This window comes from Scardinius erythrophthalmus (genome assembly GCF_964197995.2).
Source record: "Scardinius erythrophthalmus genome assembly, chromosome: 10".
In the NCBI taxonomy this organism is placed as follows: Eukaryota; Metazoa; Chordata; class Actinopteri; order Cypriniformes; family Leuciscidae; genus Scardinius; species Scardinius erythrophthalmus.
Window position 1 is genome coordinate 30,169,658 of NC_138230.1, and position 20,815 is coordinate 30,190,472.

Below are 20,815 nucleotides of genomic sequence, written 5' to 3' on the forward strand. Positions count from 1 at the left end.
AAAGGAGGACAGAAGGTCTCACAAAACATTCTGATCTCATGTGATTCTAAATGAATATTGACAGAATGACACAAGTGAAGCAGTCATGTATGGTGAAAATGGAAAAATATTGATAATATCATTAAAGCTAGATGACAAAATTACTCAAAAGTCACTCATCTGTATAGGGTTTTACAGTTAATATATCAAAGCCGTCGGCAACTATAGGACAGGCCAATTGTGTACTGTTGGATTGGAGCACCAAAATCCAGTTGAAGCACTCAGACGTGCCCACACACTCAGACAGGAGAGCACTGGAAACATTTGACCCTGACTAAGAGAAGGAGAGAAAGTCAAAGATGATTGCCGAATTGCTACCCGATTTAGAAGGAAATAAAAAGGTGATGATGGACAGAATGCATCTCATCCTGAGAACAGTTACGCAACCACATCAAACAATACCTAAGCAGATCAGGACAGTCAAATAGACTTATTGTGAAACTGTGCTATTTTTTATAATTGTGAATTTGATACAACATTTAAATTAAACAATTATAAATTCAATCTCACCAGCAGCACATTGTATTTGTTTGACCACTTTGATCAATTTAGGAAACACAGTTAAAACTAGATTATCCAGAGCTTTGTAACTAGATTTACTAAACAAATTTACATGGCATTGCCTTTCAAAATGGCAAGAATCTTGGAAAGTTGATTGTCATTGTATTGTCCAAGCATTTCAGAATATTGCTTTTGGAGATAATTTAGTTTGGGACCATTAAATAAGTTATAATAACAATATTTGTCTTTTTTGACACTTTTATGTTGCTGTTTCCAGTATCCTTTAAAGTTGAGTTTGGTTTTCACTAAATGCAAATGTCTTGTTTAAACTAAGAAGTGTTATTTTGGACTAATTTGTGCAAAAAAACATTCATCCAACAGTCTTCTGGTTCTCTGACAAACTTTAGATGGGAGCCATGTTGTTTTTGGAGAACATTGGCTTCCTCCTTGCCATCCTGCCATGCACACAATTCACATTCAATGTTTGTCTGATAGTGGACTGGTAAACACTAACCTTAGCCAATAGACCTTATTCAGAGCAGCGCCGTGACATGTATGAAAGGAAGTGAGACTGTGAGGGATAGACTGTGTTTTCAATGGCATCCGCTGTAAAAAGCTTGTATAAAGCTACTAGATCACTTATAATTTTCCACAGCTCATGTTCTCTGGATTTTTTTGTCTACTGAAATTTCTTGGAAAGATATTTCTGCAGTGTTTCGTCATCAGAACAATCCAAATCTATCCCTCACAGCCATGCTTTCATTCCTGTTCAAAGATGGCGCTGCTGTGAATAAGCTCTATGCAAGAGAGTCATATAGCCTATCCTTAGATGTTACCCTGGTGTTTTTTCTGAATTTTGGTTGGATTTATCCCATTTTCACACTGTTGGCAGACAGTTCTGTGACCTTTTCAGGAAATCTCTTTTGACCGAGGCATCCCTTGTGAAAAAGGGATGTGTGTTCTTTTTATGTTTAGGTTTATGTTCTTCAATAGGGATAGGGCTGCTAAATTAATTACAAAAACTGACTTCAGTTATCTTTTTATGAACTGATTATCCTAGAGGTTACTAGAATACACATGGACTGCCAGCACAGGGAAGCATCTCTACTTCATATCCACACGAATGCAGACTTTCAGAAATCAGGGTACAGCTACACACTGACAAGTTAGATGACAGAGTTCAATTGATGCAAAAAGTCTTTATTCATAACAAATTAAAAGCAAAGGCAGTGTGCATATTCACTTGAAATTTGGAAATGAAATTCAAAGAAGCTGTTAGCAGGCAGCTCTTTGAATTCTGTAGTTGACAGGCTTCAGAAAGCGTGGGGAATGAGAGGGTCATGTGATTGTTTCCGCTGTATGGTGAATAACAGTTATTAAAACACTGCAGGGACAGGCTCTTACTTCTACTAAAAAATAATAGCCTACTCTTAATAAAACTGCACTTGATTCATTGTTACTGTCTTACAACACAGTTAACTGACGTGTGGGTGGTACTGGGACCTTTACTCCAGTGAATATTTCTCTTTTTGTTTTGTAGACAGATACCTAAAAAAAATAATAATAATAACTATAACCAAAGAAAAAGTTACAGGTTATTTAAAAAATGTCAACCTGTAACAGGGTAAATTGTCACAAGAGAAACCACAGACAGATTTAAAAGTTAAAAGTTTTAATATGAAAAGTATTATAAGCCTGTATTTAAATTATATTAAATATATAATTGTTAATTATCTAGAATTTGTTTATGTTATAAAACAGAAAAAATATAATTTATTATAAAATTTGAATAAATTATATTAAAACACATTTGACAACTTACCCAAACCTGATATTTATATAAAAAATCCTTAGAAGTTCATAAAATTGACCTTCATTATAAAGTTGACTGTTGTCTGAATGTATGTCAGTTTTGTCATATGTGCTTATAACCAACAGCTATAGCAAAAATATATTTTTAGTTAATTTTAGTTAAGAGGACAGAATTCACATAAATTATTTTCATTTAGACAGTTTTGAACTAGTGACAACTAGCCCCGGTGTTGCTTATGTAGATTGCAATTTTCAATGTCTTGACGGTGGCATTCTAGTGAATTTCTCAATAGGTTAATGAGCATTAAATGTAGTTATTCTGGTACCTGGTTAGGCAAACTTTCTGTGATTATGATGCACAACTATGTTATTGTATGGGGGACAAATGAGCTAGTAAATCTCTCAGCGAAGTCAATTAACTGAACATATGCTAAATAATATTGATGAAATGCATTACAGGCCTCTTTCCCTCTATTTGTTAGGGAAAATGCTGGATCAGCGTGTATCCGATCAGTCATGTTGAATGATGGCAGCTCATCCTGATGAAGCCATGTCTTGAGCTTAGCGTGGATCAGGGCTCTGTGTTCGCTCAAATGGGTAATTGTCTGGTTTTAATTTGAATTACTGCTCAATAGAGGAAAAACAAGCCCTAGCACTCATCCAAAAAGCTTCCCATCAAAGCAAAACAATAAAACCACAACATAAGAGCATTTCAGAGAATTGACCTAATGGATTGTAAATGAATTTACTCTGTTACACACACACGCACACAAAACACGCACTCTGTTTTCATGTTTTATGTGGACTTTCCATACAATAATGATTTTTATTCTGTAGAAATTGTATATTTTGTCCCCCAACCCTCTCCCTACCCATCACAGAAAAATTTCTGCATTTTTACATTTTCAAAACACATCACGTAGTATGAGTTATGTGCTGTTTTCCTCATGGGGACAAGGACAAGGATTTCGGATATAGCCATCTTTGTGAGTACATTTTATCCCCATAATTTAGGGTCCATAATTTATTTTCAACATAATATCTTTGGACAGAACACAATGTAAAATTCATTTCATAGCTTGTAAATACAAATGGAAAATATAGCTGCGAGCAGCGATTGCGGGCCCAAGCCGGTGGCACCGCCACCCTGGTGCATTTAGTTGCACTAAAGGCACCGGGGTGGCGGTGTCACCGGCTTGGGCCCTCCATCGCTGCTCGCAGCTATATTTATATATATATATATATATATATATATATATATATATATATATATATATATATATATATATATATATATATAAATGTAATATATATAAATGTAATATATATATATATATATATATATATATATATATATATATATATATATCGGACAAGTAATATTCTCTGTCTTGTCACTTTAAAATATATATATATATAAAATTCAGAGGCCGATTTTGCAAATAAATCCACATTCAAACCAAAATATCTGACTTCCTGTTGGTCAGAGCTAATGACTGTAAATTAGAAACTTGTCCGGCTCGATGAGACCAATATATGTACTGATTTTTGTAACTGTGGGTAAAAGTAACCACCCCCATTTTGTCAAAAGCATTTTGAAAGTGACACAGTTCCTGTTGCCAGTTGGTGGCGCTATAACTTTGACTCACAATAGTTGCATCCATCTGACCGGCCTCTTACCACGAACACACTGCTGAAGTTTCATCAAGATCAGTTAATGTGTGCAGAAGTTATAACACTTCGTGTCTCTCTTTTTGCGCCATAAATTCGTTTCCTCGCCACGGCCAAACCGTTCGAGATATCAAAAATCCGTCCGCAATTTAGCATCCTCAATGTCTTGACTTCATGCACACCGAGTTTGGTGGGGATGGGATGAATTTTCTAGGAGGAGTATTTCACATTCAACAGCAAGCGTTTTCCAAACAACCCATAATAGCCGACTTCCTGTTGGGCTGGCGTGAAACTTGACAGAGGGAAAGTTGTTCGGCCCGATGAGATCTATATGTGTACCGAGTTTCATATTAATTCATGCAAGCGTGTTTGATATATGGACCAAGTTTTCAGACCCCGTTCAAGGGGGCGCTGTTGAGCCCCCCAGCCACGCCCGTTTCTGAAACTTTTCACATGTCTACTGGCTAATAAATGTGATGTATCTGTCGAGTTTTATCCAATTTCAAGCATGCTAAGAGTCTCAAACGCATCCGAAAAGAATATTAAAGTTTGATGCGTTGCCACGGCAACAGTATCTAAAATATCAATAATCCTTTCACAGGTCTACATCTGCCGTGTGTCTACATTATACACATAAAGTTTGAAGCAAATCGGGTAAACATAAGAGGGTGACTTCAAAGAATTTTGAAAGTGACACACTTCCTGCTGCCAGTTGGTGGCGCTATAACTTTGACTCACAATAGTCACATCAATCTGACCGGCCTCTGAAAACGAACACACTGCTGAAGTTTCATCAAGATCAGTTAATGTATGCAGAAGTTATAACACTTCGTGTTTCTCTTTAATAAATTAATTTCATAAATTAGTTTCCTCGCCACGGCCAAACCGTTCGAGATATCAAAAATCCATCCGCAATTTAGCATCCTCAATGTGTTGACTTCATGCTGACCGAGTTTGGAGGCGAGTGGATGAATTCTCTAGGAGGAGTACATCAAATTCCACAGCATGCGTTTTTCAAACAACCCATAATAGCAGACTTCCTGTTGGGCTGAGCTAATAATTTAGAGTGCGGAAGTTGTTCGGCCCGATGAGATCTATATGTGTACCGAGTTTCATATTAATTCATGCAAGAGTTTTTGATATATGGACCAAGTTTTCAGACCGTGTTCAAGGGGGTGCTGTTGAGCCCCCCTGCCACGCCGGGTACCAGCTTCAGCCCGGCCCTGATGACCGTGGGCTCTGACCTGTGTGCAAAGTTTCAAGAGTTTTTGAGCATTTTAAGGGCCCCAAAAGCCCCTGAAACCTTGAAAAACAAAGATTAAATGGAATAGACAAATCCCCCCCACCCCCTCCACACACACACACAGAGAGACAGAGAGAGAGAGAGAGAGAAAATTCTCCAGAAAATCCACATTCAAACCAAAATATCTGACTTCCTGTGGGTCTGAGGTTATGACTGTAAATTAGAAAGTTGTCCGGTTTGATGAGAACAATATACATACCAAGTTTTGTAATTCTATGAAAAACTAAGCCCCCATTTTTGACTAAAGGTGGCGCTACTGAGCCATTCCACCACGCCCGTTTCTGAAACTTTGCACATGTCTACTGGATAATAAATGTGATGTGTCTTTTGAGTTTCATGCATTTTCAAGCATGTGAAGAGTCTCAAAAGAATCCGAAAAGAATATTAAAGTTTGATGCGTTGCCACGGCAACAGTATCTAAGATATCAATAATCCTTTCACAGGTCTACATCTGCCGGGTGTCTACATTATACACATAAAGTTTGAAGCAAATCGGGTAAAAATAAGAAAGTGATTTCAAAGCATTTTGAAAGTGACACACTTCCTGTTGCCAGTTGGTGGCGCTATAACTTTGACTCATAAAGGTCACATCCATGTGATCGGCCTCTTACAACGAATACACTGCTGAAGTTTCATCAAGATCAGATAATGTATGCAGAAGTTATAACACACTTCCTGTGTCCCATTATTCGCCATAAATTCGTTTCCTCGCCACGGCCAAACCGTTCGAGATATCAAAAATCTGTTCGCAAGAATTCATCCTCAATGTCTTGACTTTATTCTCACTGAGTTTGGCGGCGATCGGATGAATTCCCTAGGAGGAGTATTTCACATTCCACTGTATGCGTTTTTCAAACAACGTATAATAACCGACTTCCTGTTGGGCTTTTGTAAAACTCAGAGCACGAAAGTTGTGCGGCCCGATGAGATCTATATGTGTACTGAGTTTCATATTATTACATGCAAGCGTGTTTGATATATGGACCAAGGTTTCGGACCCCATTCCAGGGGGCGCTGTCGAGCCCCCCTGCCACGCCCAGGTACCAGCTTCAGTCCGGCCCTGATGGCCGCGGGTTCTGACCTGTGTACAAAGTTTCAAGAGTTTTTGAGCATGTTAAGGGCCCCAAAAGTGGCAAAAAGGCAAAAAAAAAAAATAATGAAGAAAAAAAAGAAAAAGAAAAAAAAAAATATAGCTGCGAGCAGCGATTGCGGGCCCAAGCCGGTGGCACCGCCACCCTGGTGCATTTAGTTGCACTAAAGGCACCGGGTGGCGGTGTCACCGGCTTGGGCCCTCCATCGCTGCTCGCAGCTATATTTTTATATATATATATATATATATATATATATATATATATATATATATATTATATATATATATATATATTTATATATATAAATGTAATGTAAAACATTTGGAACAAGTGTCGTAATACATCATAATACATGTCGGACAAGTAATATTCTCTGTCTTGTCACTTTAAAATATATATATATATATAAAATTCAGAGGCCGATTTTGCAAATAAATTCACATTCAAACCAAAATATCTGACTTCCTGTTGGTCAGAGCTAATGACTGTAAAATAGAAACTTGTCCGGCTCGATGAGACCAATATATGTACTGATTTTTGTAACTGTGGGTAAAAGTAACCCCCCATTTTGCCAAAAGCATTTTGAAAGTGTCACAGTTATTGTTGCCAGTTGGTGGCGCTATAACTTTGACTCACAATAGTTACATCCATCTGACTGGCCTCTTACCACGAACACACTACTGAAGTTTCATCAAGATCAGTTAATGTGTGCAGAAGTTATAACACTTCGTGTCTCTCTTTTCTCGCCATAAATTCGTTTCCTCGCCACGGCCAAACCGTTCGAGATATCAAAAATCCGTCCGCAATTTTGCATCCTCAAAGTCTTGACTTCATGCACACCGAGTTTGGTGGGGATGGGATGAATTTTCTAGGAGGAGTATTTCACATTCCACAGCAAGCATTCTCCAAACAACCCATAATAGCCGACTTCCTGTTGGGCTGGTGTAAAACTTGACCGGGGAAAAGTTGTTTGGCCCGATGAGATCTATATGTGTACCGAATTTCATATTAATTCATGCAAGCGTGTTTGATATATGGGCCAAGTTTTCAGACCCCGTTTAAGGGGGCGCCGTTGAGCCCCCCTGCCACGCCCGTTTCTGAAACATTTTTGACATGTCTACTGGCTAATAAGTGTTATGTGTCTGTCGAGTTTCATCCAATTTCAAGCATGCTAAGAGTTTCAAACGCATCCGAAAAGAATATTAAAATTTGATGCGTTGCCACGGCAACAGTATCTAAGATATCAATAATCCTTTCACAGGTCTACATCTGCCGTGTGTTTACATTATACACATAAAGTTTGAAGCAAATCGGGTAAAAGTAAGAGGGGGACTTCAAAGCATTTTGAAAGTGACACACTTCCTGCTGCCAGTTGGTGGCGCTATAACTTTGACTCACAATAGTCACATCCATGTGATCGGCCTCTTACAACGAATACACTGCTGAAGTTTCATCAAGATCAGATAATGTATGCAGAAGTTATAACACACTTCCTGTGTCCCATTATTCGCCATAAATTCGTTTCCTCGCCACGGCCAAACCGTTCGAGATATCAAAAATCTGTTCGCAAGAATTCATCCTCAATGTCTTGACTTTATTCTCACCGAGTTTGGTGGCGATCGGATGAAATCCCTAGGAGGAGTATTTCACATTCCATTGTATGCGTTTTCCAAACAACGTATAATAACCGACTTCCTGTTGGGCTTTTGTAAAACTTAGAGCACGAAAGTTGTTCGGCCCGATGAGATCTATATGTGTACTGAGTTTCATATTATTACATGCAAGCGTGTTTGATTTATGGACCAAGTTTTCGGACCCCATTCCAGGGGGCGCCGTCGAGCCCCCCTGCCACGCCCCAGTACCAGCTTCAGCCCGGCCCTGATGGCCGCGGGTTCTGACGTGTGTGCAAAATTTCAAGAGTTTTTGAGCATGTTAAGGGCCCCAAAAGTGTCAAAAAGGCAAAAAAAAAAATAATGAAGAAAAAAAAAAAAAATCCTTACGGAAACAATAGGGCCTTCGCCCTTTCAGGGCTTGGGCCCTAATAATCCTTACGAAAACAATAGGGCCTTCGCCCTTTCAGGGCTTGGGCCCTAAATATAAGAAACACACATACACATTGAATTACAGATTTCTGTTTCCAAATTCCGTGCGAAATGTGCCTGGAGGAAACTCAGAGTAAAAGCTGTTTATACTGTATGAGAACATTCATATAAACATACATAACCTACATACATGCACATATGTACAGTAAAACTTATCCATGCCTTGCCAACACTGATAAAAATGATTTTGTGGTGAAGTAAATACTACAGAAAAAAACAATGGAATTTCTACATGAAAAAGTTAGCTCAGGCAAGAATAATAAAAAAAAACTATATTATAACTCAATTCAAGCGTATAGAAATAAAAGCATAAATATCAACATTATAAAATTAAGTAAAATTACTCAACTTTTCTGATACTGGTGTTCCCATCATGCACTGGGCCTTGAATAATTATTAAGGTTGTTTTTTCACTTTTTTTCCAGTTGCATTTACACCGTTTTATCATTGCTTTTGTTGTTAGGATTAATAACTTGCCATTTTGTGACATTTGGAGTTAATTTTCTGCTCAAAATGACACATTCATACACAAAAATGTTTTATCAAATGTTACCATCATTGTGTACCAAGTATTGAGTTCTCTGCTTAGATATTTCTAAGTAAAGAATATACTTTAAAAGTGTGGTTTTATTCAATTTAATATTGTTTAAGTGAAATATATTGCAAAGGAAACTCAAACTAAATAGATATTACTCAAACTTTTACTGCCAAGTTAAAATGACTTATTTTCTTTGTTAATTTTACTTAACTTTGTTAAGTAGAGTTACCTTAATTCCATATGTGAAATTTAATAAATTTTTCTTTGTCAAGTTTTTGCACGCATATTTTTAAAGTACATTTTACTCGTTTTTTTCAGTGAAGGCTGCTTATGTAGTATCTATAGTTTGCCCACAAAATAAATATTATCATAATTTAACCACCCCACCAAACTTTCTTTGACTTTCTTTTGTGGAACATAAAGTTAGCCAGAAGAATGTTTGTTCTGTTGCTCTTTTTCACACAATGAAAGTGAATGGTGACCACATGAAGCTTTCAAGATTGTAGACTCAAATTTCAGTCTGATTCCCACTCAAAGCCATGGCTTCAGAAGACTTGAAATATTGTCATATGGACTTTCATGATGCTTTCATTGTGCTTTTTTTGGGTCCATTTTAGTACTTGAAAGATCCAGTTATTCACGTTCATTGTATGGAAACAAGTAACATGGACGTTCTGCTAAGAATCTCATTTTGTGTTCCACAGAAAATGTCATATTGGAGGAATAAATATGGCAAATTTAAACTATGCACTTAACCTTGGGAAAACTCCACGAATAACAACTAGAACATTCTCTTCATCAACTCTTTCATTATTAGGCAATAATCACATTTAATTATACCTTTAAATATTAATGCAGTTCATTAACTGCATGCAAAACCTGATTGTTTCAGAGGAAGCTGGGGATCATGCAGGGCTCGTAAGGAAAATGAAACCTTTTATAAATTAGAAATAGTTTTCTAACTGCCTGCCTAATCTGTGACGGGAAAACATATTTGTCTGGATGAAGCTCATTAATACATTTCATTCAGGGCTTCAGAGTGGATTGATTATTTTTTTCCCCAGAGTAATTTGTAATTAAACATGGCCTGCAGGATTGTACAAGTCTGTTCCCTCAGAAACAGCATCATGCGTCAAACAGCTCAAGTATGACTTTAAGGTCTGCTGTGTAATTCTTGACATGCCCATTAAGCAGAAATGTCAGTTTGATATACTAATCAGTTTGCAGTATCTGTGTCAGTAATAACATATGAATAAGTTATTCAATAGCTAAGGGTTGGTCGCACATGTGGCATATGCATTTCTGTTAATTAGCATTATAAAATAGACATCAGATTATGATACTCTGTAACTTTAACATTATTAATGATTAAATATTTAATCATTATTTAAAAAATCGAGACAGAGTTCTGATATCAGTGTTAGCTATATACATCTAGACTGATGATTCTGTAGCTGTGATGGCTTTAATAAATATGCATGGTTTTAGAAAATAAAACCATGAGAATATTTACCAATTTTTGACATATAATAATCTAAAATGACTACAATCCGTACTCTACAATAAATGTTTATATCCACATGAATTGTATGTACTTTTGTGCCTTCATTTATAGCACCAAAAAAGAGATAGTGGTAATAAAAGCACCACACGAAACAGGCAAGACTTGAGATAACTCATCTAAATAAATTTGGACCCCATTTACTTCCATATGGGGGAAAACAAATCTAAATATCTTATTTAGTGTTCAACAGGAATGGGAAAGTCAAAAAGACCTGAGAGTGAGCAAATTACAGACTTCATTTCTGGGTGAATTATCCCTTAAAGCCACATTTTAAAATGCATGAATTTGGATTATATAACACATAGAAATGCATTATATAACAAAAATTTCAAACCTGTTTGCAAAAAATACCACAAGCAAGTTGAGGTAACCTGATCTAATACATCCACTTAAAATCGCCTACACACCAGCTGATTAGAAGTCATCTTAAAATCGCTCCGAAAGTGACAAGTAATGTTAACAGCATTTGTTTGCAGATGACATTTGATTTGATATTTTGTATTTAATGCAATGACATTTAGATATTTTAAATATCCAAAAAGTCTCCACATTTATGTGGCCACTTTATATTAATACTTGAAAATGGAAACTGGCAGTAATTTGGGTAAGTTATAAGGTTATAACGTCATTCCACTGTTGCTCAACCGGTCATTTTCTGGGCCATTCCAGATCACTGACGTTCATGCTTTTAAGCCTCCCTCTACAATTTCCCCCCATTTTTCTGTCCTGCCGCATAGAGGCATGTGTGCCAGCACTGCTCTTCATTGAGGGGGTGTTCTCAGTCTATTGTGTTGTGTGTCTTAGCATGTAGCACTGAAGACAGACTAATCTAAATTGTGGCATAAGATGCCTTTGGGCAAATTTAAGGCTTAAAGCTTTTCCTCTCTCTAGCCGTCTATTCAGGCTAGATTTCTGTGCATGTGTATTATTGCTTCATGACCAGTTGTAGAATTGTAACTCCTTTAGAGATACCTAAACCCTCCGGTATTGTTCATTTGGGAGTCACACTTGTGTTGTTCGCGGTCAACAATGTTTCAGTTTCAATGTTTTTTCTTTAATATCTGTTATTTTGAGGGGATTTTGTGTTATGAAACAATATTTATTTTTCAATTATGGACCATTTATTTCTATATAAAATATTTGTAAAATTATGTTAAAAACACATTTTATATGTAAATTGCCTGGGGGAACAACTCTTCTTGTGCTCTTCTGTGCGCTGTAGCGTCGACCGGATGGCAACAGTTCAAAGAGAAAGTGACTTGGATGTGAGGGATCCAGAGTGATTTTCTGAGCCCTTTTCCTCACTCTGGATGTATACATTTCTTTGAAGGTGGGCAGGGGAGCACCAATAATCCTCTGATTTTGTAGCTGAGCCAAACCAGACAGTTATGGAAGTGCAGAAGACAGACTCAGTGACTGCAGAGTAGAACTGCATCAGCAACTCCTGTGGCAAGTTGAACTTCTTCACCTGGCGAAGGAAGTACAGTCTCTGCTGGGCCTTTTTTGCAATAGAGCAAATATGATTGTCCCATTTCAGGTCCTGAGAGATGGTGGAGCCCAGCAACCTAAATGACTCCACTGCTTCCACAGTGCTGTTCATGATGGTGAGTGAGGGTCATGGCCGTAGCCAGCTATGAGGTCACCGAGGTCCGGACCTCGGTCATTTTTTTATATTCAAAAATAAAATTTCAAGCTCTCTGAATGATTAATTAGCCGTTTAAGCTACGTCATATGTGTGTTTGCAATTCATGTCGCTGAGAGAAGGAACAGTGAACGGGGCTTGAGAGCGCGTTGTGAGCTTACAGTCTATGGTTGTGAGTGAGGGCGCGGGTGCAGCCTCTGTGTTGCCAGATCCACCTATTATACGTCTTTTGGACTCGTTTTTCCCATTTATTGTGACACTTTAGGACGTTAATAAAGTGGAAAGTTGAATGTTAGGGCTAGTGATATATTAATTTTCTTTTCCAAAACACAAGCTTTGAACTTTTTTCTCATTATTATTATTTTTTTGTTTTTTTTTTAATGTTTTTCGTGGCATTAATAAAAAGAAGAAGCTTAGACAAACTGTAATTGCTGACAGGAAGATACCAAATTCGGTAAGACAAACGCAATGATCATGATTATCTGTAAGAAATGTAGGCTACAACACTATCAAAAACAATAGCATAATACAGATCTGTATCATTATTCTAACGTTATTTGTAACTTGTTACGAAATAAAAAGTCTCTCACCTAAAAAAAACGTACTTTCCTGTCCCGTCAGTCTCGTTGCGCGTCCTCTTCAATTACACGCGCAAATGCGGCAGAGCGCTTTATGTCACTTTATTATAAATAAAGCGCAAAAGAAACTACAAGCATGATGCAACAACATCGTAGTTGATGTCAATTTGTAAGTCATGAAATTACCAAAAAGTGCCAATAAATTCCGCAACTTACTTCATGTTTGGAATGATTTACATGCAGGTTTATGTTCATTCAATTTTCATTCTATTCATCAGGATCAGTGGTCATGTTCATTAACAGCTCATGTTAGTATTGTGTATTTACCATGGTTACTGTTGTTTCCTTAACCCAAAAATGCCACTTATTTTCACTGTGTTTTTGCACTATATTTCTAAATGATTGTGGTCTGACATACCAACTTATTTGTATTTACAAAAACTATTTTGGAACTGCTATTTAATAGCCTTATACTTTATTCATCATCAGTAGGCCTATGTGTCATATTCTTATACAGTATATATATATATACATATAATATATATATATATATATATATATATATATATATATATATATCACTAATTGTTTGGCATACTAAAACACCAGTGATAATGTAATGTAGACAAACTCTATATCATAACTAAAAAATAAGTTTGAGCCCCCTTTAATGTCCAGGTACAAGTCAATGTTTTTTCTTTTTGCACAGTTCATGGGTTGAAGCCCGTTGAAGCTCTTAATTTTGAGCTCTCAAAGAGCACCAGATTGATGCATTTAGCCTTAAAATGTACAAAATTTTCTTACGGGGGAGCATGCCCCCGAACCCCCCTAGAGGGACAGAGGTCCACCCATCATAGTTTTACAAAATCCTATGGGAAAGAACGATCATTTATGAAATTTACTCCAGCATAGTACAACAAAGTTCCTTTTAAGTCAGTAAACTAAAACTGTTAATGCAAAATTCAAATATCCTTCGACAAACTATACATTTGGCCTGCCTAAGGGGGGCCTACAACACATTGTGCCCAGGGGCCTCCGAATTCTTAATCCGGCCCTGCACCTCACCCCGGACCTCACTAATTTTCAAACCCTGGTTACGGCCATGGTGAGGGTAATGCTAAAATCATCTCCACTGTTTTGAGCGTGTTCAGCTCAAGGTTGTAATGACTGCTCCAGACAGCCAGCTGTCGTGTTCATGTGCAGGGGGAAGAGCAGTGGGGAAAGCACACATCCCTGCGAGGCTGCGAGGCACCAGTGCTGATTGTGCAGGTGTTGGATGTGAATTTCCCCATTCTCACTAGCTGTTGCCTGTCTGTCAGAAAGCTGGTGATCTACTGACAAATAGAGCTACTATAGGAACAGAGAGCTGGGCTAACTTAGGCCCTGTTTACACCTGGTATTAAGATTCGTTTTGGTCGATCGGATCACAAGTGGACGACGTTAAATACAGGTGTAAACGAGATGTTTTGAGCTTGTCCACTTTCGACCACTTCCTGAGGTTGTCGAAAACACATTCGACTGGATTGCTTTCTTAGTGGAAACACTCATGTGGTCAAATGCGTTCGAACAGTCACAAGACCGCCTACTGACCTAACGTGTAAACATTATGGGAAGTGCACTAGCCTGACGGGATTTAAACTTTGTCAGCTAAAGACCCAAGTTTGGTTTGAAGACGGAAAACGTACCATGGACAATGTTGTCTCATCATTCCTGATTTCTAACACGCACTCATCGCGTTCGGCTGGTCTTGCGGCTATCAGAGCAGAAACTAAAGCTAATGCTCTCTGTGTTTTTTTCGTCGTCTCCGGGCACGTTCATATATAAATTGCACAAGCTTATTTTGTCCATTAGATCGAAAGATCTGAAAAAACAACAACATTTTATCCGCCCATAGACCGTCCCCTCAAAGAAATCAGGACAAAAGTAGTTGAAAGTGGACAAAAGAGACAGATTAAAATACCAGGTGTAAACGGGTATGTGTATCCCTTGTCTACTTGTGTACCGATTGACCAAAACGTATCTTAATGAAAGTTGGAAACAGAGCCTTAGTCTGGAGGAGTCCTGGGATGATAGTGTTGAAGGCCGAGCTGAAGTCCACAAATGGAATCCTCGCATAAGTCCCTTGTTTGTCCAAATGTTGCGGGATATAATGCAGTCCTATGTTCACTGCATCATCCCCTGCCCTTTTTTCTCGAGCAAACTAGCAAGGGTCCCAGCACCAGTCTTTCAAATTACCACTAGATTGACAGGTCTGTAGTCATTAAGTCCCGTTATTTGGGGGGTTTGGGATAATGGTGGAGTGTTTGAAGCAGGAAGGGACGTCGCACAGCTCCAGTGATCTGTTGAAGATCTGCGAGAAGATGAAAGCCAGCTGGACAGCACAGGTTTTTAGACAGGCTGGTCAGACACAGTCTGGGCCTGGTGCTTTCCTTGTCTTCTGTTTCCTGAAGACCCGATGTACATTCTCTTCACTGATCTGAAGTGCAAGAGGGGGGGAGGGGTTGCTGGAGGTGTTGATGGTTGTGCAGAGAGACCATCAGAGTGGGTGGAAGGTGAGAGACTGGGATTTTCAAATCTGCAGTAGAAATCATTCAGGTCGCCGGCCAGTTGTTGATTCCCTACAGAATTTGGGGACATTGTCTTGTAGTTTGTGACGTCTTTCAGGCCTTTCCACACTGGCACAGGGTCGCTGGCTGAAAACCTGTTTTCCAGATTTTTAGACCATAAATCTCTTTTGTCAGTGTGTTTTTGGCTTGATTGTACAAGATTTTCTCCCCATTCCTAGGCATCTTCTTTGAACTGGCGAAGCTGTCTGAGTTTTGCTGAGAACAAATGGTTTGTCGTTTTTGTATTTTAAGTAAGTCCTGGTAGGAATGCACATATCCTTACAGAAACTGATGTATGATGTGACAGAATCTGTGAGCTCATCCAGTGTCAGCATGCAGCTTCAAAAACAGTCCAATCAGTGCAATTGAAGCAGGCTTGTAAATCCCTAGTATATAAAGAGGGCTATGTATTCCAAGTTACTGAGAATAGTGTATTCAGACATAATAACTTACTTTTATTGAGTTTTGCATTTAAATATATATTCAGAGATAATCAAAAACTAGTTTTTTTGGCAGAGTTTCGATTTTTTGAAATCTTGATTTGAAGTGGGTTTTTTTTGCATCATGATTACATTCAAACCAGAATATGAAGCTTTTTGTTACCCATAATTTAATTCAAACATCAAAATTCAATAAAAAATTTAACAAAAATGAACAGGAATCCTTAATCAGAACTCGATTTATCTGGTTTTGATCTGATTTCAACCTCTTCTGGATCATCTTACTGGTAAATAGTCTCAAACTTCTGTCTGTGTGCGTGTGTGTGTGTGTGTGTACAGTATAAGTGTGTATACCAGAGTGGGTGTGTCTGTTTTGCACTTTTTATGTTTTATATTTTCACCCCTTTACTGCTGTGTGCTTTATTTTTGCATTGTGGCAGTCATTTCCGGTAATTTTTAACCGCGAATGTGACAATTTATTTATTTTTTACAATCATTTAGCTTTTTCGAATCAAGTCCACGATTTTTTTTAATCACATAGCAAGTGCCTCCGCGGTGCCTCATTCCAGTGAAGTTCAAATTTGTAAAAATTCAATACAGTATATATATTTTGGGAGTCTAAATTGACCAATTAACACCAGGGGGTTCATTTTCTTTTTGTCCTGACACTGGGGAGTTGCCAGTTCTGGGCACATTCACTGTTGTTCCATTTTCTCTCACACATTTAGTGATGACCTTCACTGCTTTTCAAAGTATATTCATTGTGTTAAAAATGTTATTAAAAATGCCTGGTGTCTAAGAACCTTCAGTATTCATGGAACATTTGTTTTTGTCTTTATGATTACAAATTAGAAAGTAGAATGTTTCAAAGTGTATTTATTAAATTAAATGCAGTACCTCAGCTGCAGACTTCAAGTGGACTCTTGTCAAGTAATTACAAGTCACTGAAGTTATGCAATAGCTTTTGAATTCTATAATTTTTTTTATCATTTATAATTTAAGAAATTAATTGCAGAAACATGCTCTGGCCAAGCTCAGACATTTAAACTTAATTAATTATAACTTGATTAGTTATACAAAGTGCTAGCCATTGCTTGGAGAGCGATTGACAGACAGTTGGCTTATACAAAGATCAATTTGGTAAATTTTCATGAAATCAAACCAATTTGAGATAAATCAGATGACCCCACAACATAACAGAATTCATCAAATACATTGCCAATATGATGCATGTGCTGCTGTTGTCCCATTAAAATGTCGTTACTTTGTAAAGGTTATGTCATTATGGAACTGGCTTTTGTTAGTTAAAGGGATAGTTCACCCTAAAATTCTGTCGTCATTTACTAACCCTCATGTCATTCCAAACCTGATAGACTTTTGTTTGTCTTCAGAAGAACTAAAGATATCAATATGTAAATCACTTCATTACATTTTTATTAAACCACTGGAGTCAAATAGGTTACTTTTCTATGATGCCTTTATGAACTATACTTGGAGCTTGAAAGTTTTGATTATCTAGACTTTGGATGGATGGATAGAAATCTCTTAGAATATTTATTCTGAAAATGACTAAAGTCTTGTGGGTTTGTAACATTTGGTTGGAAGTATTTGATGACAGAATTAAAATTTTAGGTAAACCCACCCTTTAAATGGATGAAACTGAAAATGAGTATACAAAAATATATACATTTAAATTTAAATTTAAATAAAATAAAATCACCAATTAAAACTATAAACACATGTTTGAAACATTTTAAGTTGGAACTGGATAAAAATGAAGAAACAGCTGGAATATTTCTTAATGAATTGCCAGTTTTTCCATGTTAGAAGTGAGTGCACCAAGGGACATAACAAAATCTAAACAGCTCACAATGATTTAAAATATAATCCTATGTCACACTTAATGGGAATATTGGGATACACTTTATTTTAAGGTGACGTAGTTACATTGTACTTACTCAAATAAGTACTGACTAATATTAATTAACTACATGTACTTACTATAGAGTTACGGTTAGGGTTTGGTTTAGGGTTACTTGTAATGATGCATTATTTACTGTTATTACTACAACAAGTACTAAGTACATGTAGTAACGTGTAACTATACTTCACCTAAAAATAAAGTGTTACCTAATACTGTGATGAAGGAAAACTAGGATTGTTTTATTTTAGAATATATGGTATAATATTTATCCAATATATTGAGACATATACTGCATAATGACCCTCACGCGAAGACTCTAAATGACTCGAGAGGTTCAACAGAATGTGAAACCCAGACTTCAACTAACATTTGTTTCCTCTATCAGGGTGAGTGCTCCCAGAGGTGCTTCAACATCTTTGTGCTGGAAACGGTGTGTGTGGGCTGGTTCTCCCTGGAGTTCCTGCTCCGTTTCATCCAGACACAGAGCAAGTGCGTGTTCTTGCGCACACCCCTCAACATCATCGATGTGGTGGCCATCCTGCCCTATTACATCACTTTGATAGTGGACTCACTGTCTGTAAACGACCGTCCCACCGGCTCAGGAAACAACTACCTGGAGAAAGTGGGATTGGTCCTGCGAGTTCTTCGAGCGCTGCGGATCTTCTACGTGATGCGTTTAGCACGTCACTCTTTGGGGTTGCAGACGTTGGGGTTGACCGTACGCCGATGCACTCGAGAGTTCGGACTGCTCCTGCTGTTCCTGTGCGTCGCCATGGCACTGTTCTCACCTCTGGTCTTCCTGGCCGAGAGCGAGTTGGGCGCCAAGCAGGAGTTCACCAGTATCCCTGGGAGCTACTGGTGGGCCGTTATTTCCATGACCACAGTTGGATACGGCGACATGGTTCCACGCAGCATTCCTGGCCAAGTGGTGGCACTCAGCAGCATCCTGAGTGGAATCCTGCTCATGGCATTCCCAGTCACATCCATATTTCACACTTTTTCACGCTCCTACCTGGAACTAAAAGCGGAACAGTGTCGGGCCACACGGCACAAGCCCGATTCACAAGACAGCACCAAGTCCCAAAACAGTGAGGATTCACAGGACACTGACAGTTCGTTACATGGAATCACAGAGACCACTGCAGTCACTGCGCACCATCGCAGATCTGTGGCTGTGGCAAGTCAAGGAGTCCCACAGGTCAGGCGATCTCTAAAGTCATAATGCAAACAATTAACTGAGAAAAAAGAAAAAAAAGGACATGCTACAGGTGAGCGGCCATATATAGTACCTGTTTAAGCAGGCGACTTGACAATAATAGACACTGGGAAAGGAACATTAAAATGGACTGGTTTGTAGTCCAAAGCACAATTCTTTAAGGAGTTAGTTCACCCTAAAATGAATATTCTGTCATCATTTACTCACCATCATGTTCCAAATGCATGACTTTCTTACTTCCATGGAACACAAATGGAACTGTTCAAAGTGAATGGAGACTGGGTCTATAAATTCCAAAACAATAAAAAAAACACCATATGACTCATGGCACCCTTATTCAAAGCCTTCTGAAGCCATATGATAACTTAGTGTGAGAAAAGATGCAAAATTCATCTGCAAATTCAAAAGTTATTTTCCCCCTACTTAGTAGCTCTTAAATCTCACTTTTGATTCAGAATTAAAATGTGTCATGCCAGGTTTGACATCAGTGACACGAAGCAACATGTTGTTGTGTGTATCATAAACCATCATGTCAAGCCATTTGAAGATGTGTAACTACTGGTCCTTCTCACACAACTCTGGTTTTTCGAACTGCCGGTGACAGGTCCATTAACAAAGACACGAAAGACTGCAGCATTTGGAGGCCAGGGGAGTGAGGTTTACTTGCACAGCTGACTCATTCACCTTCCTAAACCTCACACCCATTCGGTTCATGGCACCAATGTAATTGGTCTTACTCACACCACTTCAGAGTGGGATTTGAACGAGCATCAACTGGCTTAGGAGGCAGGTGTCCTAAAAAGGCTGAAAGCTTCTGCCCCTAGCTTGCCTCTTGTGGCCAAGTGAGTGAGATTAACCTGCAAAGCTATCTACTAGCTGGCCTCCCTTATATTTACCCTTATAAACCTCACACCCATTAGGGTCACAGCAACAATGTAACTGGTCTTACTCTCACCATTTCAAAGTGTAGTGATCCAGTGTAAACTGGCATGGGAGGTGGGCGCGTTAACAAGTACACTAAAAGCTGCTACCCCTAGCATGCCTCTTGAGGCTAGAGGAGTGAGGTTTACCTGCACCGCTATCTACCACCCGCCTAAACCTCACTCTCACCCGGGTCACGGCACCAATTTAACTGGTCCTATTTGTACCACTCCGAGTGGGATTCGAACCAGCGTTAACTGGCATGGGAGAAGGGTTAACTAACAAGGATTTAAAATAAAAATATGTCTAAGGTCAGGGAAGTGAGGTTTCCCTGAACAGCTTTTAATAGCTGGGCTCTTTTATATATGCAGTGGTTCTAATGAGATTTGAGAGCTCAACTGCGTTTGACCCATTCACTTTAATTGTATAGGAAAAAAAACAGCATGAACATTCAGTTAAACATCTCCTTTTGTGTTCCACCGAAGAAAGAATATCATATGGGTTTGGAATGGCTTGAGAGTGAGTGATGATTGAATTTTATTTAAGCTCGTGTACCTGGTAGATGGATGCTCCTACCTGTGAAAACTGTATGACTGTGAAGATTGACATTTTATTTTGCATCCACCTTTAAGGTAAAATGAGCTTTTCTCTGGTGTAAGAGCATACATTGTGTTACACTGTTCAAAACAGGCTATTGAACTTTAATTTATGCTCCTATATAGCTGGTTTGCAATAACTATGTTTATGAAAACACATTTAAACATGTTTCTGTATAATTCTGCTTTTAGATGCCATAGTCTCAGGATCTGCCGGTTGTAATAAACACAGTGAAATACCCTTTAAAAAAAATAAAGGTTTCTTATTTTC

General features: G+C 38.2%; 1 protein-coding gene across 1 annotated transcript in view; it reads left to right on the forward strand.

Moving 5' to 3' along the window:
- kcng2 (potassium voltage-gated channel, subfamily G, member 2) overlaps positions 1-20,815 on the forward strand; it is a 39,992-nt gene extending 19,177 nt beyond the window's left edge. Inside the window, exon 3 of the mRNA XM_081375958.1 lies at positions 18,197-20,815. Coding sequence (XP_081232084.1) covers positions 18,197-19,033 — 837 coding nt within the window. The 3' untranslated portion in view covers positions 19,034-20,815. The remainder of the gene's footprint in view (positions 1-18,196) is intronic.